This window comes from Oncorhynchus mykiss, chromosome 27 (genome assembly GCF_057628025.1).
Source record: "Oncorhynchus mykiss isolate SJ-2025 chromosome 27, ASM5762802v1, whole genome shotgun sequence".
NCBI classification, from domain to species: Eukaryota; Metazoa; Chordata; class Actinopteri; order Salmoniformes; family Salmonidae; genus Oncorhynchus; species Oncorhynchus mykiss.
In genome coordinates this window covers 42,363,465-42,377,513 of record NC_143048.1, presented here as the reverse complement: position 1 = coordinate 42,377,513, position 14,049 = coordinate 42,363,465, and the positions used below count along the sequence as shown (strand labels likewise).

Sequence of the window (14,049 nt, the reverse complement as noted above, 5' to 3'; positions counted from 1 at the left end):
CAGATACATATTCAACCACAAGGGTTTACTAATGAGCCATGCAAAAATATATATATTTTTATAATAGAGGACTACTGAAATGATATTATTTCAGTGTAAATGAAAATAGAAACAGGACAGCCAGACAAGCCGGTGTCTGAATCAAATGAATTTCCATATGAATGGAGTGTAAATTAGCAGACGTTGTGATCTGTAAGGTAAGTAACTTTAATGTGTCGAGCAGATGGCATGTTTTCTTTTATATTTCTGAAACGTAGCATCGTTTAAGACGTGGATTTCATGTTGTTGTCATGTTCACAAGGCACACAAAAGTAGTTTAAAGTCATGTTTTCATTTTATTAGCAAAACAAAACTCGTTTAATGAACAGCCAAAATGTCACGGATATCAGCGTTGTTTGCATAGTGGGGGTGAAAAGAATGCAATTAGGCTGTAAAAATTACCTCCAAAATGTTAATCATTAGGTCATCACACATTTGAAATAGCAACGGACGTTAACAGTTTATCGAATCCTATTGGTGATGGGGGGGGGGAACACTTTTTGGCTGTGGGACAATATTTGGCATGGCAGGGACCATTTCCTTCAATAAAAGAAGTCACTCCCCCTTTCTGCGGGGCCCCATATCCTTCCATAACTGGAGGCCCCCCTCTCTTTCTGCAGGGCCCCATATCCTTCCGTAACTGTAGCCCCCCCCCACCCTCCCCCTCTGCGGGGCACCAGTTCCTTCCATAACTGGAGGCCCTCCGCCCTCTCTCTGCAAGGCCCCATATCCTTCCATAACACGACCACCCCTCTGCGAGGCCCCATATCCTTCCATAACGGGACCACCCCTCTGCGGAGCACCATATCCTTCTATAACAGGACCACTCCTCTGCGAGGCCCCATATCCTTCCATAACAGGACCACTCCTCTGCGAGGCCCCATATCCTTCCATAACAGGACCACTCCTCTGCGAGGCCCCATATCCTTCCATAGCTGGAGGGAGCTCCAGAAGAGGAAAGTATAATGATCGAATGACAGCCACAGCAGAGAGCACTGATACTCTGGCCCCGCTCATTGCTCTGGTCCCTCTCATCACTCTGGCCCATCTCATCACTTTAGTCCCTCTCATCACTCTGGCCCCTCTCATCTCTCTGGTCCCTCTCATCACTCTGGCCCATGTCCTCACTCTGGTCCCTCTCATCACACTGGCCCCTCTCATCACTCTGGTTCCTCTCATCACTCTGGCCCCTCTCATCACTTTGGTCCCTCTCATCACTCTGGTCCCTCTCATCACTCTGGCCCCTCTCATCACTTTGGTCCCTCTCATCACTCTGGTCCCTCTCATCAATCTGGTCCCTCTCATCACTCTGGTCCCTCTCATCACTCTGGCCCCTCTCATCACTTTGGTCCCTCTCATCACTCTGGTCCCTCTCATCAATCTGGTCCCTCTCATCACTCTGGCCCCTCTCACACTCTGGCCCCTCTCATCGCTCTGGCCCCTCTCATCGCTCCTGGTCCCTCTCATCGCTCTGGTCCCTCTCATCACTCTGGCCCCTCTCATCACTCTGGCCCCTCTCATCGCTCTGGCCCCTCTCATCGCTCTGGTCCCTCTCATCGCTCTGGTCCCTCTCATCACTCTGGCCCATCTCATCACTCTGGCCCCTCTCATCACTCTGGTCCCTCTCATCGCTCTGGCCTCTCTCATCACTCTGGTCCCTCACATCACCCTGGCCCCTCCCATCACTCTGGCCTGTGTTATCCTGGAGGGCTACAGGCTGGTCAGCCAGGATCTAGGAGACAGCCAGAAGATGATTTCTGACAGAACAGTGAAAGAGGAGGAGAATGAAAGTTTGTGGACCTGCAGTGAAAGAGCACATTTAATTAGGGAAGCTGTCAAACACTACAAAGATCTGAGAGATGTATAAGAGGACAAGCTGAGAGAGGATCAATGTAAAAATGATGGATCTTTCATTAAAATAACTGACTCTGAGGAGGGACAACAGCACACTCCTGTGGTAGATAACTGACTCTGAGGAGGGACAACAGCAGTCTCCTGTGGTAGAAAACGGACTCTGAGGTGGGACAACAGCAGTCTCCTGTGGTAGATAACGGACTCTACTGAGGGACAACATCACACTCCTGTGGTAGATAACTGACTCTGAGGAGGGACAACAGCACACTCCTGTGGTCAATATAGATCTGTTTCTTGGTGGTTTCTAATTGGACATCATGTGTTTCTTGGTGGTTTATAATTGGAAACATGTGTTTCTTGGTGGTTTCTAATTGGACATCATGTGTTTCTTGATGGTTTCTATTTGGACATCATGTGTTTCTTGGTGTTTCTCTCTGGTCTCAGAAGGATGATGTAACACTTTGGAGCAAACAGACAGAACAGCAGCCCAAAGCTGGAGGCCAGGATGGCAAAGATCTCTACAGCTACTGTGTACTTCCCAGGAGAGCTGACGTAGGCAGGGATGAAGGAGATCCACACGGCACAGAAGATCAGCATGCTGAAGGTGATGAACTTGGCCTCGTTGAAGTTGTCTGGGAGTTTCCTGGCCAGGAAGGCTAAGAGGAGACAGAGGGAGGCCAGCAGGCCGATGTAGCCCAGCACCAGAGAGAAGCCGACCACAGAGCCCACCTCACACTCCAGGACGACCCTCGGCCCACGACCCTCTCTTCCTCCCCTCTCAGCCGGTTGGGGTGGAGCTAAGGCCAGCCACAATACACAGATCAGCACCTGTGTAAGGGAATGGAGGTGGAAGGAAAACGCAAGCACAGTTATCACAACAACAAATGATATGTTCAGTAACCACGTTGTCATCCACAGTTTTTATGTGAGTAAAATTATACCGCGTATAAAAAAATACAACAGCTGTGATGGAAACAGGAAGTTTCAGTACAATGTTATAAATCACGACAGATAATTTGTTAATTCGACATGGTTGGATATTTTTGTGTTGAGAAATGAATGTTGGAGGAAACACCTTGGTGCGCTAGAACGGATCTATTAACCGTCATTATCAAAGTAAATTTGGAGTCACTCAGTGAGTTTGTTCCTCCATGCAGTTTATTAGGCTATAGATGAAATAAGTGATGATGAAGTTCACAGGGTGCTGAAAGTGCACGGTATGAGCTTGACGTTCCTTTCCAATAAATGTTGAAGGTCATATTCTGGTGACATGATGATCGATGCTTGACTGCCGTTTAACAAATAAAAATATGATTTTCCATAATAATCTCGCCATGTAGACCACCCTACCCACACATCCTACCAGCACTGTATCTGGGAGCCGTTAGCTAGGGTTCACGTACCAAGACCAGAGTGGTGCAATGCTATTTAACTCAACAGTTTGGGAAAAAACTCTCAGTAGGAGTTGAAAATGCATGGAAACACTTTGAACATTCAACTTTTATTCGGTACATGAAATTTAAACAAAAAAGTACATGTTCTGTGCACTACGTCATCTCCCACTAATTTTTATCCTCGACAAGTCTGTTTGGTGGAAACGCCACTGGTGGGAAAAGGGGCATATTTTATTTTTGCAGATCTTTGAATATTCGCATGAAGATCTGTCGCCAATTGGATGGAAACCTAGTTTCATTAAGGTGATATGTGATTGTCTCACCTAGATATGGATGGAAACCTAGTTTCATTAAGGTGATATGTGATTGTCTCACCTAGATATGGATGGAAACCTAGTTTCATTAAGGTGATATGTGATTTTCTCACCTAGATATGGATGGAAACCTAGTTTATTAAGGTGATATGTGATTGTCTCACCTAGATATGGATGGAAACCTAGTTTCATTAAGGTGATATGTGATTGTCTCACCTAGATATGGATGGAAACCTAGTTTATTAAGGTGATATGTGGTTGTCTCACCTAGATATGGATGGAAACCTAGTTTCATTAAGGTGATATGTGATTGTCTCACCTAGATATGGATGGAAACCTAGTTTCATTAAGGTGATATGTGATTGTCTCACCTAGATATGGATGGAAACCTAGTTTCATTAAGGTGATATGTGATTTTCTCACCTAGATATGGATGGAAACCTAGTTTATGTAGGTATCTGTAAGCTCTGGACAAGAGCGTCTGCTACTGTAAATAACTAACATGAAGATCTGTCCATTGGATGGAAACCTAGCAACTGAAGGAAATAATTAAGATCCAATGAAGCCATTTAAAAATAAAAAATATAAAATACTTTCTGGGTAACAATTAGGTGTGATTGTTTTCAATTAAAAGGTAAAAAAAATATTCAAAAAAATGGCTTCTTAGCAAAGAGCAATTTATCATACAAGAATGTAGCTAGGACTGTCTGGGAGTGGTCTGAGTGGGGAGGGGAAAACTGAAAATGAGCTGTTGTTGGCATAGAGATTTGGAACTCTCTATCTTTATGGTCTTGCAAAGTTGACGTCCTCGCCCCGAGTGGAAATCTAAAGGAATCCCCATTAAAATCCATCTGTTTTTAAGCTAGATGTTTTATTTCACAGGCTGCATCACAATCCACAGCATCCGCCCAATGGTGGCCGTCCACATCTGCAGTGGAAGGTGGCCGAGCTACAGTGGTGATTGCCAGATGGTGAGACACCCTGATAATGACGAAAATGTCTGTAGCATCAAAGGACTCGTCTGAGCGTGGGGGACTCGTTTAGTTCACAGGACTCGTTTAGTTCACAAATCCAAACTCACGAGGCGCGGGCAAGTCCAGGTGAAGGTTCAGAAGAAATGTTCAAAAAGTTATATTACAGTTCACAGAAACATGTCAAACGACGTAGAGAATCAATCTTCAGGATGTTTTTAACACAAATCTTCAATAATGTTCCAACCTGAGAATTCCTTTATCTTCAGAAATGCAATGGAATGCAGGTCGTTCTCACAGGCGCACGATCAGCTCACGGCCTTCTGCCAGACCTCTGGTTGAAACAGCTCTCATTCTCTCCCCCTTCATAGTAGAAGCCTGAAACAACGTTCTAAAGATGGTTGACATCTAGTGGAAGCCTTAGGAAGTGCAATATGCCCCCATAGACACTGTCTATTCGATAGGCAATGAGTTGAAAAACTACAAACCTCAGATTTCCCACTTCCTGGTTGGATTTTTCTCAGGTTTTCGCCTGCCATATGAGTTCTGTTATACTCACAGATATCATTCAAGTTTTAGAAACTTCAGAGTGTTTTCCATCCAAATCTACTAATACTATGCATATTTTAACTTCTGGGCCTGAGTAGCAGGCAGTTTATTCTGGGCACGCTTTTCATCCGAACGTGAAAATGCTTCCTCCTATCCCAAACAGGTTAAAAACAGAAGCTGGACTGCAACATTCTAGTAGCCTGGCTAGGACTGTAGAATGGGTCTGTACACTTTTTTTTCTTTTTTTTCTTCTATTAGCCACGTTATGACTGACTTGTGGTCATTGCCCTTGCTAGTTTGATTGTATTGACATTCCCAGCCTTAGTTACAGTTTTGTAAAAAATATTGAGTCATTGAAACTGAAACTGTGCATCCCGAATGGAGGCAGTAAACAATGTACCAGGCCAGCTGTGATTTACAGCCTGATAACAATATTTGTTAAACCACCAAGAAATGTATTGTTGAATTAAATTAATCATGCACTGAACTGCATCCGTCTATTCTGCCCACTATGCCTTACATTATGTAATGGATTTTTTTTGTCAAAAAGAACCTAAGATGGTTTTGAAGCATAAACTGGGAATTTGACATTTGTGACTGATATGACTGGCTGTGTGTTTCATATCTGCGAAGTAGTTAAAACACAGTCAGTTCCTCTGGCACCGAAGACGTGGATGTCGATTAAGGCAGCCCCCCGCACCTCTCTGATTCAGAGGGGGTTGGGTTGAATGCGGAAGACACATTTCAGCTGAAGGCATTCCGTTGTACAACTGACTAGGTATCCCCCTTTCCCGTTCCCTTTCAAGGATGAACTAATCTGTAGATTAGATGTACCATCTGGTGATGTCACCAGGCAGGCCAAAACTCCATCCTGCCAAAACAGACTGGAATTTCAGACTTCTTTTCAAACATCACTTACACTCAGTGGTGTAAAGTACTTACGTTAAAATACTTTAAAGTACTACTCAAGTCGTTTTTTGGAGTGTACTTTACTATTTATATTTAATTCACTATATTGCTAAAGAAAATAATGTACTTTTTAATCCATACATTTTCCCTGACACCAAAAATGACATTTTGACAGGAAAATGGTCAAATTGACACAAACATCAAGAGAACATCCCTGGTCATCCCTACTGCCTCTGATCTGGAGGACTCACTAAACACAAATGCTTTGTTTGTAAATTATGTCTGAGTGTTGGAGTGTGCCGCTGGCAAACCGTCAATAAAAAATGTTTTAAAAATTGTGCCATTGGTTTACTTAATATAAGGACACTTTTACTTTAACTTTTGACACTTAAGTACATTTGATCAATTCCAGTTACTTTTGTTAATTAAGTATATTTAAAACCAAATACTTTTAGACTTTCACTCAGGTGGTATTTTACTGGGTGACTTTCGCTTTTACTTGAGTTGTTTTCTATTAACTCTTCATCCTACCCCCCTCCTTTTTCGAACATTCTGTTAAAAATCGCGCAACTTTTCAGCGTCCTGCTACTCATGCCAGGAATATAGTATATGCATATGATTAGTATGTGTGGATAGAAAACACTCTGAAGTTTCTAAAACTGGTTAAATCACGGCTGTGACTATAACAGATCGTGTGTTTCATCGAAAAGCGCAAGAAAAACTGCTCACTGAAAGCTAAAAATAATATCCATGCGTCACTTTCATGGATTGTTAAAAGGGCACAAAATTAATTATGGACCTGCATGCAATTCCTACAGATTCCACACGATGTCGCCATTGTCGTCATTATCCGGGGAGTTTTTTGTTGGTAAATCCAACTAACTGGATTCCATTTCTTCCGGTCTCCGACAGGATGTTTTGAAGTGCACATTTTCAGCCATTGATTTGAAGACGAGGAGCTATTGAATACACATCGCCCTGTAATCATTTTGATAGATTATAAACGTTTACTAATACCTAAAGTTGGATTACAAAAGTATTTCGAAGTGTTTTGTGAAAGTTTATCGTCGACTTTTTTCATTTTAAAAAATGACGCTGCGTTTTAAAACAATGTTTTTTTCTGAATTACACAGCTTCCATAGATGGCTATTTTGGGTATATATGGACCGATTTAATCGAAAAAAAGACCCAATAGTGATGTTTATGGGGCATATAGGAGTGCCAAGAAAGAAGCTCGTCAAAGGTAATGAATGTTTTATATTTTATTTCTGCGTTTTGTGTAGCGCCGGCTACGCTAAATCTTTGTTTACGTCGCATTCAGGCATTTTGGGGTGTTGCATGCTATCAGATAATAGCTTCTCATGCTTTCGCCGAAAAGCATTTTAAAAATCTGACTTGTTGGCTAGATTCACAACGAGTGTAGCTTTAATTCAATACCCTGCATGTGTATTTTGATGAACGTTTGAGTTTTAACGAGTACATTTAGCATTTAGCGTAGCGCATTTGCATTTCCAGGTGCCTACTTGAGACATCTGCGTCTCAAGTAGGAGCAAGAATTAAAGAATCTTCACTTTTACTCAAGTATGACGAGTGAGTACTTTTTCCACCATTTCCTATACAAAAAGGGCATTATCATCATTCACACAATTTCACAGTATTATTCCAAACTCATAGTGTGGAAATATATATAAAACACAGGAATATCAAGATTTTGACTCCACTGGGCATTTCAATTCCCATAGAATACAGTAAAAACTAGATGTTCACCTGGATGAGTGTGCAGAGTGAGATACCCATCCTCTGCTGGGTGGGGCTGAAGTATCTCATCAGGTTCTCTCCAGGCAGAGTGGCCCTGAAGGCCACCAGCACCACCACAGTCCTGCTGAGCAGACAGGAGATGCAGAACACAAAGCTTATACCAAACAGGGTGTGTCTCAGCATGCACGTCCACGGGTTCGGCTGACCAATGAAAACCAGAGCACACAGGAAGCAGAGCTTGAGTGACAGCAGGAGCAGGAAGCTGAGCTCAGAGTTGTTGGCTTTCACCTGGAATGAGACAGAGAAAGATAATTTAGACAATGACATGTCAAAAATCCCAATATTACACAATCTCATCTCTGTCCAGTACCTCTATAAATGATCATATGATTCAACTCACCAGGGCCGTGTGACGGTGGTAGAGGAAGGTGGCCAGGGCACCGGCTGTGAGTGTTGCCCCGGAAACTGAGATGACAGACAGGATGACGCCCATGGTGTCGCTGTAGGAGAGGAAGTCCACCAGCTGGGGGATGCAGGCCGTACGATCAGGGTTGGACCAGAACCGCTCTGGACAGCTAATACACTCAACTGACCCTGATAGAGAAGGAAGAAGAATGAGGAGTCCAAATCAGGACCAATCAGGGTTGAGGAAAAATATGAATTGGAATCAGAACAGTTGATAGACTACCTGTTGTGTTGCTGATCTCTCCCTCAGCACAGGACAGACAGTCAAAGCAGCACACAGGCTTCCCCTTCTGTACCGCATGCCTGGTACCAGGGGGACAGTCAGCACTGCATACAGACACAGGGACCTACCAGAGGGGGGAGAGGACAAATGTATGATCATCATCATGATCATTTTCATCATTGCAATTGTCGTCATCAACATAATCATTTCTATTAACATCATCATTACACACACACACACACACACACACACACACACACACACACACACACACACACACACACACACACACACACACACACCAAACTGAACAGTTCTAACCTCATCTCCGCTGCCCCCACCCCACACCACTTTATCCATGTCGATGTCAATCTGGCCGCCCGATCCCTCAGAGGACAGAAAATGTCCGACCTGGACAAACTCTGCCGTCCCCTCGGGGGTCACATGCCAGTTGATGATGTCATAAGAGGCAGGCGGATCACCATTAATGTCGAAGTGGAAAGATTCCCCCACAGGAGTACTGAAGTTCACTCCCCTCAGGTAATGAACAATCTCAAAGAGAAAAGGGCATTGGAACAGGATTAAGAGTTAGAACCAGTTGTGGCTTTTGTTCTTTAGTATTCAAACCTTACAAAGTGTTTTCACTGTATCCTGACTGGAAACATTAGTGTTCTTAACTTGAAAACAGATCAACATGTTATTCTCACCTGGCTGGGCTGAAGCTTCCTGATATCAGGGCACTGTCCACCATTAAAGACTCCATCCCCTGGTCGACAGGCCATCATATCCTGTATGGCGTAGGCGATGGCGTACACAGCCTTGTACACATTGTAGCTGGCTCTCAGCTGAGACACGTCAGCATACTGGCTCTCCCCCTCACCTAGGATTGACACTTAATTTTACTGAGATAACATTGGGAATTTGGACAAAAAATATGAGATTTAGGTGTAAACTCTCCCTCACCTATGACCTCTGACCCAGTACACTGTCGCCTGGACGACTGGGTCATGCTGAGTTCAACCCCCAGAGAACACCCAAACATCTCTTCCCACATTGACTTCAGGAAGGGGTCAGACTTCTGATAGTTCCCATCTGGATGGAGACGTGTTAGGAAAGTCCCCAAGCCGGGAATGTCAGCTTTCTTCAGGGCAAATCCAATGGTCCCGGCAAGAGAGGGCAGGTTTTCAGGGGAGGAGAGAGTAGAGTCAGTGACCCAGGCCTCTGAGGCAATCCACTGCTTATCTGTAATGTTCTGACGGACAACCTCTTCCATCAGGGCCTGGAGAATGAAATTGTTAAAAAGATCAAGATAGTCAAGATGAAATGCATGATTATCAATTAGGAAATGATTGTGTCTGTAAAGGGCATCAAGACACGGTAAGACACAAGGACACTGATAGAGCTGTGTTACAAATCATTAACAATACTCTGGTAACTGGTAACTGCTCACATGTGCATCCTTTGTGATAGCAAATGCCACCACCACTCTGGCAGTCGATCCTCTGATGGTGTCCACGATGTACCTGATACGTCTCTGAGATCCTACCTACGGTGATGACCATCAGTGAGATTAGATTAGAAGAGAGGGGAAGTCAGAGTAAAACAGATAGTGTCCATTGTCAGATCATCAGGGTGAGGTCGTACCTTGGGGATGACCTCAGAGTAGGCGACACACACCCCAGATCCCTGGAGCTCTTGGAGAAGCAGCTGAACCCCAAACTTGCCATAGTCATCATCCCCTGACACCAGCCCCACCCACACCCAGCCCAGCTGATGCAGCAGCCTGGCCATGCCCCGAGCCTGGAAGGCATCGCTGGGTACCGTACGGAAGAATGAGGGGTACCTCCAGGTGTCACTCAAACACGCGCAGGAGGCAAAGTAACTCACCTGGGAGAGAAGAGAGTGAGAGACAGAGAGAGTCAGAGAGAATTAGAATTTAAAAAAGAGACAGAGATGGTAAATAAATGTTAGAGAGATTAATCTAGATTAATATTGAAATGTATTGTGTAAGAGAGCCTAACCCAGTCTGTTATTCAACCCCTGCCTCACCATGGGTAAATCAAACGGCCCAAGGGTCTGTGCCACCACGATGGAAGCTGAGGAGCGGGCATCCCCGATGATGATGGGAACCTCAGGGGTTGTGCCACATTCTGTGCCCACCACAGAGGCCTCCTGGCCAGTCACCATGGCTAGGGCTGCCCCCAGGGTGGTGCCCTCTGACAGGCATGTGTCAGAAGCCAGGAACCCCAGGGTGAGGTTAGGCAGGAGGGCTGGGTCACGGTTAATCTCCTCCACAGCAAAGATCATAGTCTGGAGCCAGCGGTAAGCACGCTGGTAGAAACTGACAGAAGAAAGGAAGAAACGGAGAGATAAGAGTTAAACCGAATACACATTACCTTCAAGTTAAAACACAATGACAAAAAGATGTTATCACACAAGCTGCATACATTGTACAGGTAGAATTTTCCTTAATGCTCCTGAACTCCTGCTCTGGCGAAGGGGCTTCCACATGGATGGGGAACAGGCCCCCAATGACCACATCTCCTGCCCGATAAACACTGCCTGAGACGGGCTTAGCTATTAGCCGACAAGCCCCCTCTCCACCTCCATCCAGACCCCAGACACACCCAGGGACATGGAGACAGTAGAGCAGCCACAGCCAGCCACACAGGCACATCACCTGGAGAGAGACAAGTCTGAAGACTGGGTGAGTTCCGTCACCTGTTGGAGAGAGAGCAAACCAAGACATTGCAGACAGAACACTCTGTAGACAGAAAAACATGAACAAAAGTGCTATCAATGAAGATATACACCATTCAACACAGACACCTGTTGTTTCAGAGTAACCAGACATGTGAAACAACAGTGATAGACACACAATACCTTGTTCTACCTCTGCCCTACCTGGCAACAGTAAACCTTATCCTGGTGAGACAGACAGACAGACAGAGTGTCTGTCAGTCTGGTATCTCCTGCAGAGAGTGTGAGAGTTAAAGAGGGAGAGGAAGAGGAGAGAAGGGGAGCTGCTGATATAGGGAGAAATGAGCCCCCGGCTAAAAAACAAGCACACGGCCACCAGGGGGTGCTTGTAGGGAGGGAGGGGCAGGAGGGGGTTAATTGGGGACTTGTTATTGGAGGATAACTTAGGGAGCAGGTAATTGGGGGTAATTGGAGAAAGCCTGTGAGGGTGATGTTATTGAAGGTAATGTGTAGCACAAGAGATACAGTATCTGCTCTTCAACAACATCTGATGGATCCATTCAGACAGACATTACATCATACTGTATATATAAATTATTTTATTAATTGTGTCTAAATTTATTGGCGAGATGGGTAGAGAGTGAGAGACAGAGAGTCAGAGAAAGAGAGAGAGAGAGAGAGAGAGAGAGAGAGAGAGAGAGAGAAGAAAGAAGGAAGACAGAGATATATTCCTCCTCTAAACTATGTGTTCTCTGAGACTGTTCCATTGACAGCAGGTTTTTGTGGGATATAATTGCATGTAATTAAAGAGTGGCTGTGACAATGAAGTTAATCACTTTAATTGTGCTGACGAAGTCGGTATTAGTGTGTGTGTACAGAATGTGTATGTGTGTGTGTCCAGCTGCCAAAGAGCCAGAGCTCCTCAGTCCAGAGCTCCTATGTCCAGTGCTGCCAGAGCCTTCCTCCTCTCTAGCGCTGCCGGAGTCTCCAGTCTGCCCAGCGCCGCCTGAGCTGCCCATCTGCCCAGCACCGTCTGAGCTGCCCGTCTGCCCAGCACCGTCTGAGCTGCCCGTCTGCCCAGCACCGTCTGAGCTGCCCGTCTGCCCAGCACAGTCTGAGCTGCCCGTCTGCCCAGCACCGTCTGAGCTGCCCGTCTGCCCAGCACCGTCTGAGCCGCACGTCTGCCCAGCGCCATCTGAGCCGCCCGTCTGCCCAGCGTCATCTGAGCCGCCCTCTTCCCAGCGCCATCTGAGTCGCCCGCCAGTCAGGAGCTGCCAGAGCCGCCTGCCAGTCAGGAGCTGCAAGTGCCGCCCGCCAGCCAGGAGCTGCCAGAGCCACCCGCCAGCCAGGAGCTGCCAGAGCCACCGCCAGCCAGGAGCTGCCAGAGCCGTCAGCCAGCCAGGAGCTGCCAGAGCCGTCAGCCAGCCAGGAGCTGCCAGAGCCGTCAGCCAGCCAGGAGCTGCCAGAGCCAACAACCAGCCTGAGCTGCCTCTCAGTCCTGAGCTACCCCTCAGTCCTGAGTTACCCCTCAGTCCTGAGCTACCTATCAGTCCTGAGCTACCCTTCAGTCCTGAATTACCTCTCAGTCCTGAGCTACCCCTCAGTCCTGAGCTACCCATCAGTCCTGAGCTACCCCTCAGTCCTGAGCTACCCCTTAAGTCCAGAGGTGTCCCTCAGTCCGGTGGGCCTGTTGTTTAGTGTTCCCAGGTCAGGGTCGGCGGCAAGGGTCGTCGTTCCTAGGAGACCATGGGTGGACTAAGACTATGGTGGAGTGGGGTCCACGTCCAGCGCCAGAGGCGCCACCGCGGACAGATGCCCACCCAGACCCTCCCCTATAGGTTCAGGTTTTGCGGCCGGAGTCCGCACCTTCGGAGGGGGATACTGTCACGTTCTGACCCTAGTATTTGTGTTATTTGTTTGTTTGAATTGGTCAGGACGTGAGTTGGGTGGGCATTCTATGTTTTGTGTTTCTAGTTTGGTTTTCTGTGTTCGGCCTAGTATGTTTCTCAATCAGAGGCAGGTGTCGTTAGTTGTCTCTGATTGAGAATCATACTTAGGTAGCCTGGGTTTCACTGTTGTTTAGTGGGTGATTGTTTCCGTGTCTGTGTTTTACATCACACTGTTTTCAGTTTCGGTTATTCACGTTACGTTTATTGTTTTTGTATGGAGTGTTGAATGTTCTGTTGAATGTTCTGTGTTCTGTTGAATCTGACAATTAATCTTAATGGTTGAACAGTCGTCTCAAATAAAACTGTGAAGGACCTCGGCGTTACTCTGGACCCTGATCTCTCTTTTGAAGAACATATCAAGACCATTTCAAGGACAGCTTTTTTCCATCTACGTAACATTGCAAAAATCAGAAACTTTCTGTCCAAAAATGATGCAGAAAAATGTATCCATGCTTTTGTCACTTCTAGGTTAGACTACTGCAATGCTCTACTTTCCGGCTACCCGGCTAAAGCACTAAATAAACTTCAGTTAGTGCTAAATACGGCTGCTAGAATCCTGACTAGAACCAAAAAAATTCCACTGGGATTCTCTGCCTCTAACCCTTTACTGGGGCTCTCTCATACCATCCCTGGGAGGGGTGCGTCACCTGAGTGGGTTGAGTCACTGATGTGATCATCCTGTCTGGGTTGCCCCCCCCCCTCCCCCTCCCCCCCTCTGCCGTGGCGGAGATCTTTGTGGGCTATACTCAGCCTTGTCTCAGGATGGTAAGTTGGTGGTTGAAGATATCCCTCTAGTGGTGTGGGGGCTGTGCTTTGGCAAAGTGGGTGGGGTTATATCCTTCCTGTTTGGCCCTGTCCGGGGGTGTCCTCGGATGGGGCCACAGTGTCTCCTGACCCCTCTTTTCTCAGCCTCCAGTATTTATG

General features: G+C 46.0%; 2 protein-coding genes across 2 annotated transcripts; both read right to left on the bottom strand.

Annotated features, from left to right (window-relative positions):
* Nucleotides 1-315: 315 nt before the first annotated feature.
* Nucleotides 316-2,811, bottom strand: LOC149971319 (vomeronasal type-2 receptor 26-like). The gene has a single exon (XM_090224004.1). It carries the CDS (start codon nt 2,803-2,805, stop codon nt 2,293-2,295), a length of 513 nt encoding a protein of 170 aa, XP_090080130.1. The 5' UTR covers nt 2,806-2,811; the 3' UTR covers nt 316-2,292.
* A 6,275-nt stretch (nt 2,812-9,086) lies between these two features.
* Nucleotides 9,087-12,398, bottom strand: LOC110508050 (extracellular calcium-sensing receptor-like). Its single transcript, XM_090223903.1, has 7 exons — nt 12,342-12,398; nt 10,924-11,156; nt 10,526-10,817; nt 10,121-10,363; nt 9,927-10,022; nt 9,404-9,755; nt 9,087-9,356 (listed from the first exon to the last, which is right to left on the bottom strand). Exons 1-7 carry the CDS (start codon nt 12,396-12,398, stop codon nt 9,166-9,168), a joined length of 1,464 nt encoding a protein of 487 aa, XP_090080029.1. The 3' UTR covers nt 9,087-9,165.
* Between the last annotated feature and the right edge of the window lie 1,651 nt (nt 12,399-14,049).